Source organism: Astatotilapia calliptera, chromosome 3, assembly GCF_900246225.1.
Source record: "Astatotilapia calliptera chromosome 3, fAstCal1.2, whole genome shotgun sequence".
Taxonomy (NCBI): domain Eukaryota; kingdom Metazoa; phylum Chordata; class Actinopteri; order Cichliformes; family Cichlidae; genus Astatotilapia; species Astatotilapia calliptera.
This window is the reverse complement of record NC_039304.1, coordinates 6,038,986-6,056,919: the sequence shown is the minus strand read 5'-3', so window position 1 is coordinate 6,056,919 and position 17,934 is coordinate 6,038,986. Positions and strand designations below refer to the sequence as shown.

Below are 17,934 nucleotides of genomic sequence, written 5' to 3'. Positions count from 1 at the left end.
GGTTAAGCATAACACACTGGGTCACACGACCCAGGACCATGACAGAAGTACTGTGTAGCACCCACAGTGTGGTTGATGCCACTTGCTGCACTAGAGAACCAGGAACGTATATTTCCAAACTGGGTTACGTTGTTAGAAAGGTCGCTCAATACTTTTAACAAAAGCAAAAACCCAGCAGCTGTGCACAGACTCACTAAGATTACAGTCTCAGCTGCACATATTCAGGATGTTGTGTCCTATGTACACTGTGCTGAACACAACTGTTCTAATGAGAATGAGAACTTTGATGGCCCATGATGCCCTAACCCTAATACATTCACAAAGTATTACATCATCTGACCCTGACAGTCACTGCACATACCTGTAACTGTTACGTCCGTTTTTTAATTGTAAGCCTATTTTTGCATTTAACTCTACTAAACTGTGCACAATGTTTAGGCAGATGCTCAGATTCTAAGACATTGGTACCACCAGTGCAATGACTCCAAACATGCACTCGCACATGCAATCATCTTCAGTCTCAATAAAAATGAGTTACAGTGGGATGCAAACGTTTGGCAGCCTTGTTAATAGTCCTTATTTTCCTGCATAAATCGTTGGTTAATAAAAAATGTCAGTTAAATATATCATACACACACACAGTGATATTTGAGAAGTGAAATGAATTTACTGAATTTATTGGATTTACAGAAAGTGTGCAATAATTATTGTAACAACCAACGATTTATACAGGAAAATAATGACTATTAACAAGGTTGCACAAACGTTTGCATCCCACTGTACGTCCTCTTTAAACTGTCAGCCTCCTACAGTATCGCTCGTTTTCTACTGCACAGAAAAAGCAGTTTTAATAAAATCAGTGTTAGCAAAAATTATATTCACAACTAAAGTGCAGATTTTATAATTGTTAATGTTTTTTATGTAAAAAAAAAATCAAGCAGCTGTTTCTAAGCCGCATCGGGCCCATTTTTGGTCCACGTTCACAAAGTTGAGTGCGCTGCCCGCCAGCTCAGCTGCTGGGATATTTACTCTGGTTATCCTCGTCTTTTTATGATCTGGAACATGCAAGTCTAATAAATCAAAAACAAGAAGGAGATGAAGGAGGGGGCAAATATCACAGCAGGAAGGTCTGAAATATTAGACAGTGCTGCTAGAAGTTAAATCAAAAGATAAACTGAAAGTAAGTAAGTAACTACTGCAAGGGCTCGACACACTCTGACTGGATCCTACTATAAAACAAAACTTTTAGCCCATCAGTCTCTGTGCAAACCATAGAGGCTGACATAAGAATAGTTTAAGACATAAATCCTTTAAGTTTGAGGCAAGAAGCCAAGAACCAGCTGTAAACCTTTGACATGTTAAATAGAATGAGTAATTACATTTTTATTGTTACATATAAAGGCCACATGGCACAGTATGCAAAACAAAACAAAAAACATTTCTTTACAAAAACGTAAAAAGTAAAAAGTTTTGTTATCACATCCACATTTTGAGACATGAACATACTGGAGCTTACTTTGTGCTATTGAGCCTGACTCAATGATGCTAAAAGGAAACTCGAGCGAAACCAACAGATTCAAGCATAAACAGAGACGTGTATGAACAGTTATACACAGTTAAACAGGTTTAGCAAAAACAAACATTTTTAAAAGGTCTTTAAAGGAAATAAAAATGTTGATGTGATGGAGGGAATTTGTCATCAGGGAGAAGCGTAACAAACAGAAGTATCCCTCCACTGACCTGAGCTCACATCAGAATCTCATCAGCACCAGTCCTCTGACTCATCTTTCATTCCTCATTCACTGACTCCATCTTTACCATTTATTATAGTAGGACTGCTGCTTCTTCTTCATGAAGACAAAGATCTGACGGCTGCTCTGTGTTGAAGCACAGCCACAGAACAGTGATGCTTTTGTCATAAGCTCCCACAGTCCAGATCACCTGAACGGAGAAACAGAGTGAGAAGAAGTTTAAAATGCTCCTAGGAAATGTACCAACATTAGACCAGTTTGCAGTAGATTTACATTTGTGTACATTTTGATAGATGGACATTTTTCACCACTATCCATTTGATGGCAAATAATCGAAATACAAATTTCATTCCAATTAATTTTAGGGGGTCTAAAGTTACTTAGAATCAAACCGCTCCTTCCAGTCAGCTTGGACAAAGGTTACTAACACTTTCGGCTGTCGTGTTGCTTTAGTCCCATGATAGCTTGTTGTATTGTTTTTCTACAGCCAGAAGCTGAATGTTAACCATGAACATTAAGTAACATGAAACGTATTTCACTCCAGCTTCCTAAGTTTTGTCTTATTTTTACAACATTAAGAGCCAGTCCATTTTGATTGTGCAACTACAGAAGGCGGTTAATGTTTCACCTCAATAAAACAGGTAATGTTGAACAGTACATGCACCAAAGTTTCCTACCTTTTGTGTACATCTTTGATTCATTCCAGCACTAGCACCTTACACTCTCTCTTGGCTATTTTTACCAGTGAAACAAAGCTGGGGTCGGGGGGCAGGTGAGGGGCTCGATTAACAGTTCCTGCAGGAGAGGTTGTTGTCTGGAGCTCTGCCATAGCGCCTGACCTGGACCCAGAACAAAGATATCACAGACATCATTGTGGAGTGTGGAGTGCAATATGAAAGATTGTCTTAAATGCGTCTCCAATCTTGCATAACTACTACAATGTCTCTAAAAAGTGTATCGTCTATTATGTGAATCTTTTATACAAACATATTTGGCTTAAATCTGACATAGCTCAAAGGAATTTCCATCCATCCATCTTCTTCTTCTGGAAACAACCTAAGCAGAGAAGTCTCCAGCCACCTCCCACAGCTTATTCAGGGGGACGCCAAGTCGTTTCCATGGCAGCAGAGAGATATAGTCTTACCAGTTTGTCTTGGGTCAGCTACAGGGTTTCCTCCAGGTGGGACACCTTGGAACACCTGACCTGAGAGGAGCCAATGAGGCAACCTATAGATGCCCAAAACAATGACCCGGCTCATTTCCAGAAGCAATAGCTCGACTCTGAGCACTTCTTGAATGACTGAACTTCTCACCATCTCTAAGGGAAAGGGCAGCCACCCTCTGGAGAAAGCTCGTTTCTGTTGCTTGTATCTTTGATCTTGGTCACAACCCTCGCCCACCCAAGTTGATAAAAGGTCATTTCTTCCCTTTTTACAGTTTTCAATTAATTCAACTTAACTTTACTCATTTAATAAAAACTTTTTTTCCCAGTCGCCCACACCCCAGTGGAAGTATCTCAGTGCCCCACAGTTTGAGAAGCAGTCTTGTACAATGACCCTCCATACCTGAGATTTACTGACCAAAATGGCTGGTGGTGGGGGAAGCTCTTTAACCGGCTCAGGCTTCGTCCTTCGAAGGTGTTTTTCAAAGGTGACTGAGGCTCCGTGGGCGGTGCGGGCACAGAAGCTGTAAACTTCATATGCTGGCTCAGCTACCGCGTTATCATAGACATGTGGAAGATGGAAAGCCATTACTTACATTTTTTGTCAAGCAAAACTGTGCCAAATAAAAACAATACAGCAGTATGAGCGGTGTAGTAATTCCTGGTTTAAAGTTCTTCAAGGATCAAACATTAAACGCAGCATAAACAGGATTTACTGGGCTGGGTTTGTGCACTGTTAATATTAAGACAATGTCAATACATTTAACAACTTATTTCCTTTGGTACCTCAAAAATCCCAGTTTTGAGAATCTGGAAGGCCACAGTGAAGGACAGCATGGAACCTTTCTTACACTGGCCCAGGTTGTTGAGTGGAGACTGGCACACAACCGCTCCCACACTGGGATCCTGCTCACTTCCTCCTAGATGGATGCATGGACAGTGAGGAGCAGGTAACAAACATAAGCAGGGGGAAGAATGAGAATTTAGACTGGATTAGGTATCCGATAGAGGATTGGAGCAGAGAATATTTATCCAATGCAAGAATCTAAGGCTACGTTCACACTGCAGGTCTTAATGCTCAAATCTGATTTTTTTTATCAAATCCAATTGTTTTGGCTGCTTGTTCACAATACAAATAAAATGTGACAGCAAACGCGCTCTAGGGTGAACCCTCAAAGCGGCCCGCATGTGCAAAAGCAGACGTCACACACAACGCGCTCTGTTTACGGAAGTAAAAATGGTGGCTACGGATCTAGTAGGTGTTGTTGCAGCAGTCTATCAATTTCTCTCCATGCTAATCAAGTCCAAAACCTCAGTTTCTGTCCATTGACTCGCTGCAGATTCAGGAGAGGGAGCAAATAATTATTTCCCACACACTAGGAACTGTCTGTAGGATTTGATACTCACCCTCTGAATTCCAGATCAGACGAACAGCAAGGAAATCTTGCAAATTGTTGAGCAGCGTATATTTCACCCAGAAGTGTTGTTGAGGCCTGACGGTCCTTGGGCAGGACGCCATCATCACCAACTCTGGACGATTTAAGTGAACACTGGGTATCGAGTAACAAGTAGAGATGCATCTGGAGAGAGCATGATAAGTATTATATTTCTATTATTAGAACATATAGCAGGAATTCTTCTTATAAGAGAAAACAAATAGCACAACAAGACTACAATTTCAATTCTATACAATTATAAACAGAAAAAAGTCATTTAATGTTCTTATATGGAGAGTGTTTTGGTTTCTTCTTTAATACATTTTGTATTTCACACATAAAGGCATACAAAATGACACAATGTGCTTATCCCTGTCAGGGTCACGGGGGGCAGGAGCCTAGCTCGGCTACCACAGGGCAAGAGACAGGGTACACCCCGGACAGGTCGACCAGTCTATTGCAAGACTGATACATAGAGACAGACAACCATTCCCACTCACAGTCGTACTTATGGGCAATTTAGAATTATAAGTTAACTTAATCCCACTAAACTTTGGTCTTTGGACTGTGGGAGGAAGAGAACCCACGCAAACTCCACACAGAAAGGCCCCAGGCGCTGGAACTGAACTCAGGATCCTCTTGCAGTGCTTATCGCAGTGTTACGCCTGCTTGCGTTTGTTGAGCAATTGCTGTCCTTCTACAGCAATGCATAGTGGTCAAAGGTCTAATGTAGTGCAGCCACATACATGATCCATAGTTGCTACAGTCTGCGCTAAGGGTGCAAACACGCACTCAGTTGTTATTTAAAATAGATGTTAAACTACAAATTCTGGAAGTCATATAAATATCATCTCTTAAATTGTTTAAAAAAATTTTTTTATTTTGCCACAGTTGGTGAAATTAATCAATTTATTTTTATACTAATTTTCTCTAAATCCTGTTATATGTTTGTGTTCAGTCAAATAACATAATAGTGCTGTAGATCCAAAAATATAGGATTATAGATCTCTCTCTCTCTCTCTCTCTCTCTCTCTCTCTCTCTCTCTCCATATACATATATATATATATATATATGTATATGTATATTAAAGGTTATTTGTATTTAGAAGCCTGCAGCCTTTTGATGATCCTTTGGTGCCCTCTAGTGACTCATGTGAAATAGTGATCAACTGGGAAATTAATGTTATTTCTGTTAAATAAGCTCGTATGATCTTTATTTGTAGACCACACTAAGCAAAAGATAAATAAAAACTCAAAGGGAACTTTAAGTCTGTTTGCCATCCTTTACTGGATGCAAGCAGCAGCTGTAATTACTTTAAAATACACAGCAGTCGTTTCATATACACAGTACATGCAGACTCCAGGATTGTTATGTACTGCTACTGCTACAGAAATACCTCAACAAGAAGACAAATAGTTACCTCATGGCAGGATGTACTGGACTGTGCCACTGTAGGACAGCCAACAATGGGACTTCCAAACCCTATGAAAAGACAACAACATTATTTAATAATTAAAACCTCCTCTTCGACCCCTCTACCTCTCACATTGGACTCTCCGGGAGGCTTCAGACTGAAAGCCCCATAGAGGGCAGAGAAGTGACAAGGTGATGAGAGGCATTATGAGGTATGGTCTTTCCATGTGATTTCCATGCATCCTCATTAAATTTTCAGTTTTTACAGGTGGGATAAGGTCCCTAGGCTAGATGCCCCATGCTAACCAAGCCTACCTCGGATATGGGCAAGAGAAAAGGGAAACCATACCATCGCCAGGATTAACAAGGTCCCTGTCAGGTGTTGAGGAGCCAGGATACTGATGAAAAGTGTACTGAAACAAGAAGGCTCAAGTCGGCAAGAGATGAGAACAGGGCACTGTTGGAGTACTAATATGCAAGTAACCCCAGGAGAAGAGGTTACATGAGCGGGATGTGGGACCTCTGGTATCTCCAGCATCCAGATTGTCAGCAAAACAACTACTAACTCAGTGTTCCAACATTTGGAGGAAGGAACTGCTGTCACAGCTAGAGACTGACGAGGTACAACACACAAGCTACGGCAAGGGGGAGCCAGGAAGACAAGTTGGGGGGAGATATCATCATCACCCCCACCCGAGCTTGGGTACCAAGCCCAGGTACGATGGAAGAAGGAGCGCTGAGTGTGAGAGAAACTGACCTGAAAGGTAGGATCATGGTGAAGCTTTAAATTTGGACCCTCCGTATTCGGTTACCAAGATTACGTGAAGCACTCTCTGAAGGTCTACTAGATGATGTGAATGCAGCACTACGGACAGTTCCTACTGTAACCATCACTGAGACTAATCAATACCCTTCAGTACCCTGGAGAAGGAGACTGGAGGTCAAGATCAAGGTAGCGTGGAGGGAAGTTATCGGTATTGAAGTAGAAAGAAATACAGCAAGCATGATAACCTGCCTCAGTACCACATGGAAGCTCCTGTCAGGCATCATATCGGAGGCTGAACAGGCAAATGGTTCAATACATGAGCGGCGCACAGAAAGGAATCAGCAGGAATACTAGAGGAGTGAATCCCCAGCTACTGGTAGACAGAGCAGGCGCCTGAGACTGCAAGAGTTTGAATAATACAGGCTAAGGGAAGCATGTATAAAGTAAACAGAAAAGGCAGAGTGCCTTTAATTCCTATGGCATGTTCTAACCTCTGTAATACAAACGGTGGTGACCAGTAATGAAAGCAGCACTGTGATGTGGCAGATTTCTTTTCTGATGTATTAATCATACATTTTTATCGTGTCACATTAGTAATAGTAATAGCAAGAGCACTCCTGTCACTTAGTTGTATGCATGTGCACTACAAATGGGCCTTATGCTCTACACACACACACTTGACGCAGTGAGGCCAGTGTTAGTTCATGGGAGAGGTTAAACAGATAGTGAGCCTCCTGTTTATCAGGGACGTAAATCCTTGGGTGACGGCCAAGCAGAAAACAAAGTCATAATTCTGTCTGTGAGGGAGAATTATGACTCTGCAGTCCTACCTACCTATGTCATGTTTGGTGACAGGGTGTGTACCACACTCAACATGGACCAGAGGAAGCAAAGGAAAGAGTTGTCTCAGGAGATTAGAAAGAAAATCATAGACAAGCATGTTAAAGGTAAAGGCTATAAGACCATCTCCAAGCAGCTAGATGTTCCTGTGACTACAGCTGCACATATTATTCAGAAATTTAAGATCCATGGGACTGTAGCCAACCTCCCTGGACGTGGCCGCAGGAGGAAAATTGATGACAGATCAAAGAGATGGATAATCCGAATGGTAACAAAAGAGCCCAGAAAGACTTCTAAAGAGATCCAAGGTGAACTTCATGCTCAGTGAACATCAGTGTCAGATCGCACCATCCGTCGCTGTTTGAACCAAAGTGGGCTACATGGGAGACAACCAAGGAGGACACCATTGTTGAAAACAAATCATCAAAAAGCCGGACTGGAATTTTCCAAACTACATGTTGACAAGCCACAAAGCTTCTGGGAAGATGTCCTGTGGACAGATGAGACCAAAATTTTACTTTTTGCCAAGACACATCAGCTCTATGTTCACTGACAGAAAAATGAAGGAGGAGGAGGCTCGGTTATGTTCTGGGGCGTCCTCTGGGGTTGAATCTGTGCAGGGTACATTGAAATCTGAAGATTGTCAAGGTATCCTAGAGAGAAATGTGCTGGCCAGTGTCAGACAGCTTGGTCTCAGTCGCAGGTCATGGGTCTTGCAACAGGACAATGACCCAAAAACACACAGAAACACCCAAGAATGGCTGAGAGGAAAACACTGGACTATTCTAAAGTGGCCTTCTATGAGCCCTGACCTCAATCCTGTTGAGCATCTTTGGATGAAACATGCCGTGTGGAAAAGGCGCCCTTCAAACTGGAAACAACTGGAGCAGTTTGATCAGGAGAAGTGGGCCAAAATACCTACTGAGAGGTGCAGAAGTCTCATTGACAGTTACAGGAATCGCTTGACTGCAGTGTTTGCCTCAAAAGGTTGTGCAACAAAATATTAAGTTGTGGGCACCATCGTTTTTGTCCAGGTCTGTTTCATGCATTTAGTTTTTTTTAAATAATTCTGTTCAAGCATGGTTAAAAAGCAATGTGTGACTTTCAATGGTTAACATTCATAGAATTTGTATTTACTTATACTTTTGTTTTACAGTTATTTCTGTGACCATTGTGAGTTTTTCGCTCATTGACTGAAGGGTACCAAGAATTTTGTCCACGTCTGTAAATCATATATAAATCACGGTTTATGCAAGCAAATTGTTAGTACAATCACTTCCTTTATTTCTACCGTGTGTGGACTCAGTGGAGACCTTCAAAAAGCAGCTAAAGACGTGTTTATTTCAAAAAGCTTTTAATTGGAACAGGGTTTTATGATATATGTGTTTTTACCTTGTAAAGCACTTTGTGACACGTGTCTGTGAAAGGTAATATATAAATAAACTTTACTTCCTTACTATTTATTGTAATCATTTGGCAGCTTTAACTTTGCACTAAAACTTGTTTTCACAAAATCGCACTGGTTTTAAAAAAGTAACGACACACTCTCCAGTGTGCCTTCTCACCTTGCTGGATTGCTGTTCTTCTTTCTCTTGTAGCTGCAGCTGAAAAATGAAGGTCTGCTCCTCCAGGGCACTAAGCATACAAGGTAAATGTGATGATTTGTTGTCTATCCGACAGAATGAAGCCATGCTGATCTCTCCTGACTGGTGGCTTTAATAGAAAGTATAAAGCGTTATGCTCATTAGGAGGCTAAAGAACACAGAAAACAACTTGCCAATTACTTCCCTGCTTACAAAGCATTTGCACACCGAGTGCATATGTACTTACCAGACATTGTCGACTACGAGCACTGAGCCATCAGGCATCATGGGAAGGTAAGACGAGTTATAGTTTGGAAGAATCTTGACATCTTTGACACACATTCTGTCCTGTGAGCTGCAGTTCATCACTGAGGAAAAAGTAACCCACTAATCATTAGCTGTTTATGAGCTTATTGTACTTCTAGGTACAATTGCATCATTTTGGTGTTTTGCTAACTTGACGCAGTTTTCTGGACCATTCAAATTCCCAATTTTTGCTAAATTTAACAGAATAGTATTGTATATTGTGTATATTCATTTTGTTTGAAGTTTAAAATGCAGTAAAAATCAGATGAAGGTAGCGTGACAGACGTTTACTTTGATTACACAAAAATGAGGCAGGACTACGTGATGGATAATTCTAAGGAGCTCGGAAAGCAACCAGCTGGGCTTCTTTAAGTTTCTTGAAGACGTTTCACCTCATACTTAAGCTCTAAAATCAAATAGTGGCGAGTCACAAGTAATTACACCCTATTTAAACCCCAGTGGGCTGCCCCCTACTGTTGCATTTAAACCGTATTTAAACGTGTTTGGGTTTATGTTAGGACTACTCCTGGCAACGAATTTCTTACTTGACTAACTATGTGGGGGGGGAAATGAGACACTTGCTTAAAACTAAGAAACACTCAAATATTCATTTGAGAACTGTATGATGAAAAAATGTCAATTCCATAATAACAAAAGGGATTTGAAACCACGTATCACACTGTTTAGTAATGAATCATGGCGCTTAACTGTGTGGCGTCTGACATGGTTAATGATCAACATTAAACATTACACGTAGCTGCTTTAGTTTAAGGGTCGTGATATAGCGGCTGCTGTTTCACTTAATACTGAGACAGGTAGCTGTCGTTTAGGAGAGATCCAGATTTGGGAAAATACAATTTAAAAAATAATAAAAGTCCACGTTTTGTGTCTGTGTGTGCATGAGCTGCTGTTCTACCCTTGAGGACGGTCAGATGTTTTCCAGAAACAGTCATATGTCGACACTGGACACTGGGAGGTGGAAGAACATCCAGGGTAGTGCTGACTAGGAAAGAGGAAACCATGGTGTTTGTTTACTATCAGACTGGACAATGGAATTATAATTTATATGTAATCCAATGGGACAGATACTGGTTTCCTAGTCTTATGACCTCATTAGTTGTAGGTTTTAGACTACAATCCTTTTTAACTCTTGTGACACACAGAGCTCATTCAGTATGTTGAGATGGCGTGTTTACCTTGTGCCTTGAAGGTGCTAAGATCTTGTCTGAAGGTGCATGTTGGACTCCTAAACTGCAGCAGAGTCAGGTAGCCAAGCTCCCTTAATTCTGCATTTTCCTCCATCTGCTTCCACACAGTGACTACAATCTGTCATCACAGAGAGGCATTCAACTACAGGTTCCACCTCTAGAGTTCATCATACAGGGTACTATGCAAAAGTCTTAAGCCACCTTTAATTTCTTACACTTTGTTAGGAAAACTGGAAATAATAATAATGGATTGCATTTATACAGCGCTTTTCGGGGCCCCAAAGCACTTTACAATGCCACTATTCATTCACTCTCACATTCACACACTGGTGGAGGCAGCTACGGTTGTAGCCACAGCTGCCCTGGGGCAGACTGACAGAAGCCAGGCTGCCATATCGCGCCATCGGCCCCTCTGGCCAACACCAGTAGGCGGTGGGTGAAGTGTCTTGCCCAAGGACACAACGACCGAGACTGTCCGAGCCGGGGCTCGGCAACATTCCGGTTACAAGACGAACTGCCAACTCTTTGAGCCACGATCGCCCTTATACATAAATACATAAAGTTTTACTGAAACTCAAGTTGTCTGCAGCGTTTCCTGACTGCCAGTGCCAGCCTTGTCCCTGAGACGCTGCGAAGGGCGAACTGAACCTCCAGCCTCCCGGGGATCCGGCAGCTTATGCGCCACAGCAGACGCAGCTGCAGCAGGAGGCAGAGGGCCAGCAGCTGCTGGAGCGTCGTCATCCTCGGCTCCTAACATGTTCGAGTCAGGGGTCACCAATGTGGAGGTAAACACAGACGAGACGAGAGCTCTCACACGCCAACGTTTCTCACTCTAACGTTATTCTTGAACAAACAACAACTGCAAACATCGTACCACAAAACTCAGCAACACACTTCCTGCGTGTGAGTGGAGTCCACCACAGTGGAAATAAGGCAAAAACAAGAGTTTGTAGATAAGATAAGCTTTCTTGTCATTTCTGTCTTCACAAAGATTTTTCCGGGCTTCTTGAAGGGCTTTCCAGAGGTCTAATAGGGTTGTTGGCTGCTGCTGTTCTCTGTAAAGATGATGCGGGCTCCGAGGAGGCCGATCCATGATGTACTCCATTGTGTGTTTTTCTCTTCAGGTACGCTTTTACTCCTCTTTTTTACTTTAGTTTGGTTTTAAAAATTTTGTCATCTAGTTTTTGTTTTTAGTTTAGTTTTGGTTGATTGTAATAACATTTCTACTCAGTAGTGTGGAAGCCTGACAATATCAGGCAGAACTGATCCAGGGTATCACTGAGCTGGATCGTCTCAGGTGCATAGTCTCAGATTGACCGAAACAATGTCTAGATTGAGGTCAGGCATGTGTGGGGGCTGGTCAATAGTATCAGTTCCTTCATCATACTCTTGTCACATGAGACCATGTGACCATTCTGGTGCAACACAAGAAACCCAGGACCTGCTACACCAGCGTATCATCTGACAGTGGCTCCAAAGATTTCACTCTGACACCTAACGGCCATCAAGCTGCCGTTGCCTAGCTTGCAGAGGGATGTGCATCCCTCCGTGGATGAGGTTGCCCATTCCCTAACCTACAAACAAACCAGTCATGCTGAGCATTATTACAGGCAGCATAACATCCCCCATGACTTCTCCATTACTTTCACATTTGCCACATCCACTCAGGGTGAACCTGTTAAGAGGTAAATGAATTGGTTTTTATCAGCACCTCCAAGTCTGAGGCCATGTACCTCAGCTGGCAAAGGGCGGAGAGCCCACGCTGGGTCAGCGACAAGTTCCTGGTTGAGGTTGTTCAGGAGTTGGGTGCCTCCTGGGTGAGGTGTTCCAGGCATGTCCTACCAGGTGGAGGCCTCGGGGCAGACACAGGACATGTTGGAGAGATTATATGTCTCTACAGGCCTGCGAACGCTTTAGTGTTCCACGGGATAGGCTAGAGGAGGAGGCAGGAGGTCTGGGCGTCTCTGCTTAGGCTGTTGCCCCCGTGACCCGGTCGCAGATTTGTGGAAGAAAATGAAAGGATAGATGGAGTGGTCTTGTTATTGGCCCTCTAGTAGGCCTGTAGTTAATGTAATTAACACCAAAGCAACTGAAACCGATTAAAAATCCCCTCTGCAACTTAACTGACCAGATTAATATACCAAGGGTTGAATTTATTTAATGCTTTACTTTGATTAAAAAGTGTTCCTGTAATTAGTTTGAGTGTATAAAGAAATCAGGGATGAGTCAAGACTTTTGAACAGTTTTGTACCATTTAGGAACAATAAGCACAGTACAAACAAACACTAACAAATATAAACACTAGAACCTATACAATACATGTTTACGTTTTTTTACACCATTTAAATTCCTTTTACTGAAGGCATCAGAACTATGAATGAACACATGTGGAATTCTGTAATAACAAAAAAGTGTGAAATAACTCAGGACATGTTTGATATTTCAGATTCTTCCAAACAGCCTTTGCTTTGATTCCTGCTTTGCTCCCTCTTGGCGTTCTCTCCATGAGCTTCATGAGGTCGTCTCCTGAAACGGTTTCCAACAGTCTTGAAGGAGTTCCCAGAGATGCTGAGCACTTGTTGGTCCTTTGCCTTCACTCTGAGCTCCATCTCATCCCAAACCATCCACACTGGGTTTAGGTCAGGTGACTGTGGAGGCCAGGACCCATCAGACCAAAGCACAGATGTCCTCTGGTCTAATGTCCACTCCTTGTGTTTCTCAGCAGCTGTTTGACCATAAAGGCCTGATTCACACAGTCTCCTCTGAACATGTAGAGATGTGTCTGCTACTGGAGCTCTGTGTGGCATCTATCTGGTCTCTGATCTGAGCTGCTGTTAACTTGTGATTTCTGAGGCTGGTGACTCGGATGAATGTAGAGGGGACTCCTGCTCTTCCTTTCCTGGGGCGTCCTCATGTCAGACAGTTTCATCGTGGTCTTGATGGTTTTTGTGACAGCACTTGGGGACACATTCAAAGTTTTAGCAGTTTTACAGCCTGACTGAGCTTCAGTTCTGAAAGTAATGATGGGCTGTTGTTTCTCTCAGCTGATTGGTTCTTGCCATAATATGAATTCTAACAGTCGTCAAATATGGCTGCCAGCTGTGCACCAACCTGACTGCTGCACAACACACCTGATGGTCCCAACCTCATTAAGAAGGCAAGAAATTCAGTAAATGAGCCCTGACAGGCTCACCTGTGAGGGGAAACACGTCAGGTGACCCCATCATGAAGCTCACTGAGAGAAGGCCGAGGGTTTGCAGCGCTGTCAATCTATCTACATCTATACACACACACACACACACACACACACACACACACACACTACGTGTACATGCATACAGGTGTGTCCAACCTTGGCTTTACGTGTACTGACTGGCAGCTTGTCCAAAGAGACAGTGAGACAGAAGATAAGCTGGTCTTCCAACACCCAAGCAGACTGCAGGAGATCAACATAAGACAATTTTTGTTTAAATAAATAAAATAATATGGACTGAGTTAAACAATCAGTCACAACAGTACGATATCTAACAGCTGCCATCACAGGTAAAACTCTTAAAACAAACACTTTGGTAAATAAAAAATGAAACCTGTGCTCGCTTAATGCTAGTTTAGCTTTAATTGTGGTGGAAAATAATGTATGCGTTTCAGTTTTCTGTTTGCAGATATTTATGTATAGACATTTACAACAGCTGATAAATTAAAATTTAAAGAATAGTTTTACAATCATTTGTTGTATGTGTTTGTTTTTTCCTGAACAGTTTGTTGTAGCAACTCTTTTAACTCTGCATGTTATGGTAATTCAACTGTGCAGGTGCCCTGCTGCCACTGGTGCATGGATGTACGGCTCCTGAATGACTGGCTGCAGCCTTATATATAAAGCCTGGAGCGCTTCACACGCTTCTCCTAACAGCTGAGGAAGTGGAGTGGGTGAGCTGCCGTTACTTTGAACACATCGTTTTCTCCTGTTTTTGGACAGGAGGTCAGACTCTGTCTTTATTTTGGTTCCTTTCGTCTGTGAGGTCGTGTATGTTGGCATCCATCAGACCTTAGCTTTGTTTTATTTACTATTTTGGCCTCAGGTCACCCTGAAGTGTTGACACTCCTGTTCTGTTGTTTTTGCCTCATTACTTTGTAAATAAATGCCATGTAATGACCAGTGATTGTTTCCTGTGGCTGCGTGGGTGTTGGTGGGGAGCAAGTGCCTCATCCATGCCATCTCCTGGCCCGCAGACGGGTTGTAACAACAGGGACTAGACAGGAGAGTGCTGAGAGTGTTTTTGTACTTATGTAGTTTGTTTTTCTAAAAGTAACCTTTTACTTTCACTCCTCACATTTTCAAAAACAGACTCATTACTTTGCATTCAAGAGGAGTTATTATTTGTTACTGCGAGCCTCCAAACATCAAACTGATTTAAGTCTAAACAGTAACACATCCATGGCAGTCCTGTTGTGTAATCGTCAGCAGAGGATGATGCATAAAAGAGCTGAAGTGTGTCAAAGTCAGGGGTTAAAACTGGGCTTCATGAGCTGCAGGGCTTCAGCATCTAGTCAGCCCCACAGAAGGTGAGTGAACATAAAGGGAGTAATGTGTTACTGAAGGTTATTTCAAATGCAGCATTTCTGCAAACACACAAATTGTTTTTGCGCAGTTTGTGTAACAGTGTGTTGCGGCTAAAGGTCCAGCTGCTTATTTGACAGGGAGAGAAAAGAAAGAGCTAACTTCACTCAGACAGACAGGACGTGGCAGGAAGAAGAGAGCTTACATTTAAAGGTAAGGATGCTCGTGGGATTTTTTAAAACGAGATACTTTGTTTGTACATGTGACTTTTTTTAAATTTTGAAACATGCTGCAAATCAAACTAAGGCATGAAAACCCTCTGCAGGTTAGTTTTCTGCACTGGGACGACTTAAAGTAAAGCACAGTGTGTGCCTGGTGCACAGTGGCTGTGGGTTCATGGCCACAGTTAGGTTAAATCACATGTAGCAGAGAGTCACATGAATTTGATGAGCTTAGATCCACTGATGAACTCCACCTTGATACTGGTTTTATAGCATCTAGTATAAAGACAGTATAAACTGTGGAGGATGAAACATCTGCTCACATCTGGTTGAATCCAGGTGTGTCCATCCACAGAGAGCAGCAGGTCAGCTGATCACAGCCTGCACAGTAAGAACACCTACTGGAGCTCTCAGGAGAAATGAGTGTGAGTTTGATTCAGTTCCCCACACTGAGCCGTGACAACCAGTTTTAGGTTCCCCACCTGCTGAACCCACTTTAACCTCTGACTGTGCACACTTCCTGTTTACAGGCAAAGTCCCCTCCACAATGGAGGCAACAGCAAATAGATTTGATTTTCCTTTTTCTTCAGACTCAAGCTGAGTATAATTAGAATCAAAAATAGACTAAAGTTTGTGTTCCCCTCTGTTATTCTATCATTGTGTTCACATAGCACAGGGTTCAGCGTCCTCCTTTACTTCGAGCACATTTAGAGCCTTTACTTTTTTTTATTCAAGTAAATAAGTAGAATCAGTACTGTAACTTTTACTGGAGTATTTTTACTAGTAGTATCTGCACTTCTACTCGAGTACAGACAATCTAAACCACCCTGTTTTTTGTTTTGTTTTTTTATCTAATTAGGACATATGTGTAGGTTACTTAAAAACCAATTTTTTTCCTGTCTCGTTGAGTGATGACAGTTCTGCAGAAACATTAGATGTGTGTAAATCTATGGACTTCCTCTTCTTCAGTACTGGCTTATTTTACCTTGGCTTGTTCTGTCTCGCTGTGCATCGCTGCACTACTGGGTGAGCACTTATGACTGAGGAGTTGGTGACACTGTGTGAAGGTCTGCTTGTCCCCCCGTCTTCTTCCGCTCTGTTCTGCGGTCCTACACTCTACATCCTCGCTGTCTTCACTGCAGCTGCTCATGCGGTCACACTGCTCAGCCGGTGTCTGCCTCCAGCTCTCCGCGGCGCACACGCTCGCCAGAGCGCACAAAGAACCCCCCAGGTCCCTCCGAGACAGAGCACCATCGTCCCTGTCCGTTAAGCCCCGAAACCGCAACACCAGCAGAAACTGGAGAGTCTCCCCGAGGTAGACGTTCTTTCGCTGAGGAAGCGTTGTGTAGTTTGCTGCGTCTGATAAACTCGATATTTGGGCGACAGGAAAATACAAACAAAACTTGTATTGCGACTCCATCGTGGCGGTGGCTAACTCTGCCTCTGCATTTCACCGCGCCTGAACAGGAGCTTACTGAAAGCGCCCACCGATGTGTGCATCCTGCTTCCTTTCACTAATAGCGACAAAACAACAGGACGATTAATCGATGTAGAGAAGACGAATCAGACCAATGCAATCAAAAGTCAGTGACGAAAACCAGAAAAACGAAGGCATGCTGTACCAGGATGCAGTTTACATAAATAACATTTATAATAAGATCATTTTACGTCACCTTGCAGTGACTTCCTACTAAAGCTTAACTCTAAGCCCATGCAGCCCTAACTGACAGCTGCCACACGATATTGCCAACAATATTTGCTCATCTGCAAACACACACATGAACCTGAGTGAGATCCCATTCTTAATCAGCTCACCTGGGAACCTTGCTTTCCACAAGGTGCAGGTCTGTGTTTATGGGAAATCTGACCAGTCTGACCATTTGTGAGGTCAGACACTGATGTTGAACCAGACGCCCGAATCACAATCTCTGCTCTAGTTAATTCCTCAGGTGTTCTGTCAGGTGTTCATTCACACCAAACTGTCTGATCCATGAACAGGGAGGGGTCGTACCCATCACTGGGAGCATGAAGCTGAAGTCCATGAAGCTCTCTGCACACTGTTCTTAAGGTAATATTACAGCCACAGTCTTGGAGGTTTGCTGGCAGCCTCTTTCATTCCCAATCACGTCCACTTCATTATAACTGTGTCAGTTGGCGATATCCTCCTAAGACCCAGCAATTAACTTTTGTCCTCCTTTGGGGACACGAGTCTGATACTTCTACATCATGCACCATATATATGACTCCTGCTGTACTGTCAGGGGGCATCCTGGCTTTTGTGTGGGCTGGGCAAACAGAACACATCAGCTTCCATATTTTATGGCCATGAGAGATTAAGTGATACTTCTGTTTTTTGTAGATTCTATTGCTTAAACTCAAATTGTTCCTTCTTTAATTTGAGCATCTTAACTTAGATCTAGATTTCTCAAATGCGTAGTAATTACAGGCTTTCCAAAACAAAACTTTTATTCTGTGTTCTTTTAAGTCGGCAGAACTTACTACCTCATAACCGATTCGAACAGTGTCTATACTTCAGGAAGTAGAGGGCAGAATGAGGCAGAAAGGATTTTACTCAGAGCTGTCGAAAAGGAATCAGTCAAAGGATGAAGTGGAGGAAGGCCAGACATCAGAGAGGGAAGGTGAAAGCTAAAAGGAGTTGATGCACCTCATCCAAAATAAGAACTGTTAA

General features: G+C 42.6%; 1 protein-coding gene across 5 annotated transcripts; it reads right to left on the bottom strand.

The window, feature by feature from the left end:
- Positions 1 to 759: 759 nt before the first annotated feature.
- On the bottom strand, positions 760 to 17,074 carry trappc14 (trafficking protein particle complex subunit 14). 5 transcript variants are annotated; one of them, XM_026160705.1, is made up of 13 exons: positions 17,061 to 17,074; positions 16,231 to 16,759; positions 13,819 to 13,902; positions 10,455 to 10,584; positions 10,175 to 10,261; positions 9,200 to 9,320; positions 8,935 to 9,082; positions 5,771 to 5,832; positions 4,321 to 4,493; positions 3,700 to 3,833; positions 3,317 to 3,462; positions 2,429 to 2,590; positions 760 to 1,941 (listed from the first exon to the last, which is right to left on the bottom strand). In XM_026160705.1, the coding sequence occupies exons 2-12, from the start codon at positions 16,663 to 16,665 to the stop codon at positions 2,449 to 2,451; spliced, it is 1,662 nt and encodes a 553-aa protein (XP_026016490.1). In that variant the 5' UTR covers positions 16,666 to 16,759; positions 17,061 to 17,074; the 3' UTR covers positions 760 to 1,941; positions 2,429 to 2,448. The 5 variants fall into 5 exon arrangements, with proteins under 5 accessions (XP_026016490.1, XP_026016483.1, XP_026016494.1 ...); XM_026160698.1 differs by lacking the exon at positions 17,061 to 17,074 and having other exon boundaries at positions 16,231 to 16,772; XM_026160709.1 differs by lacking the exon at positions 17,061 to 17,074 and having other exon boundaries at positions 3,332 to 3,462; positions 16,231 to 16,772.
- Between the last annotated feature and the right edge of the window lie 860 nt (positions 17,075 to 17,934).

Excerpts from the sequence above, each read along its gene's own strand:
- trappc14 (XM_026160705.1), bottom strand. The coding sequence starts at position 16,665 with ATGGAGTCGCAATACAAGTTTTGTTTGTATTTTCCTGTCGCCCAAATA. Across the intron at positions 9,083-9,199 it reads CTCGTAGTCGACAATGTCTG|CCACCAGTCAGGAGAGATCA; the intron begins GTAAGTACATAT and ends TTTCTATTAAAG. Across the intron at positions 3,834-4,320 it reads TCTGATCTGGAATTCAGAGG|GAGGAAGTGAGCAGGATCCC; the intron begins GTGAGTATCAAA and ends GCATCCATCTAG.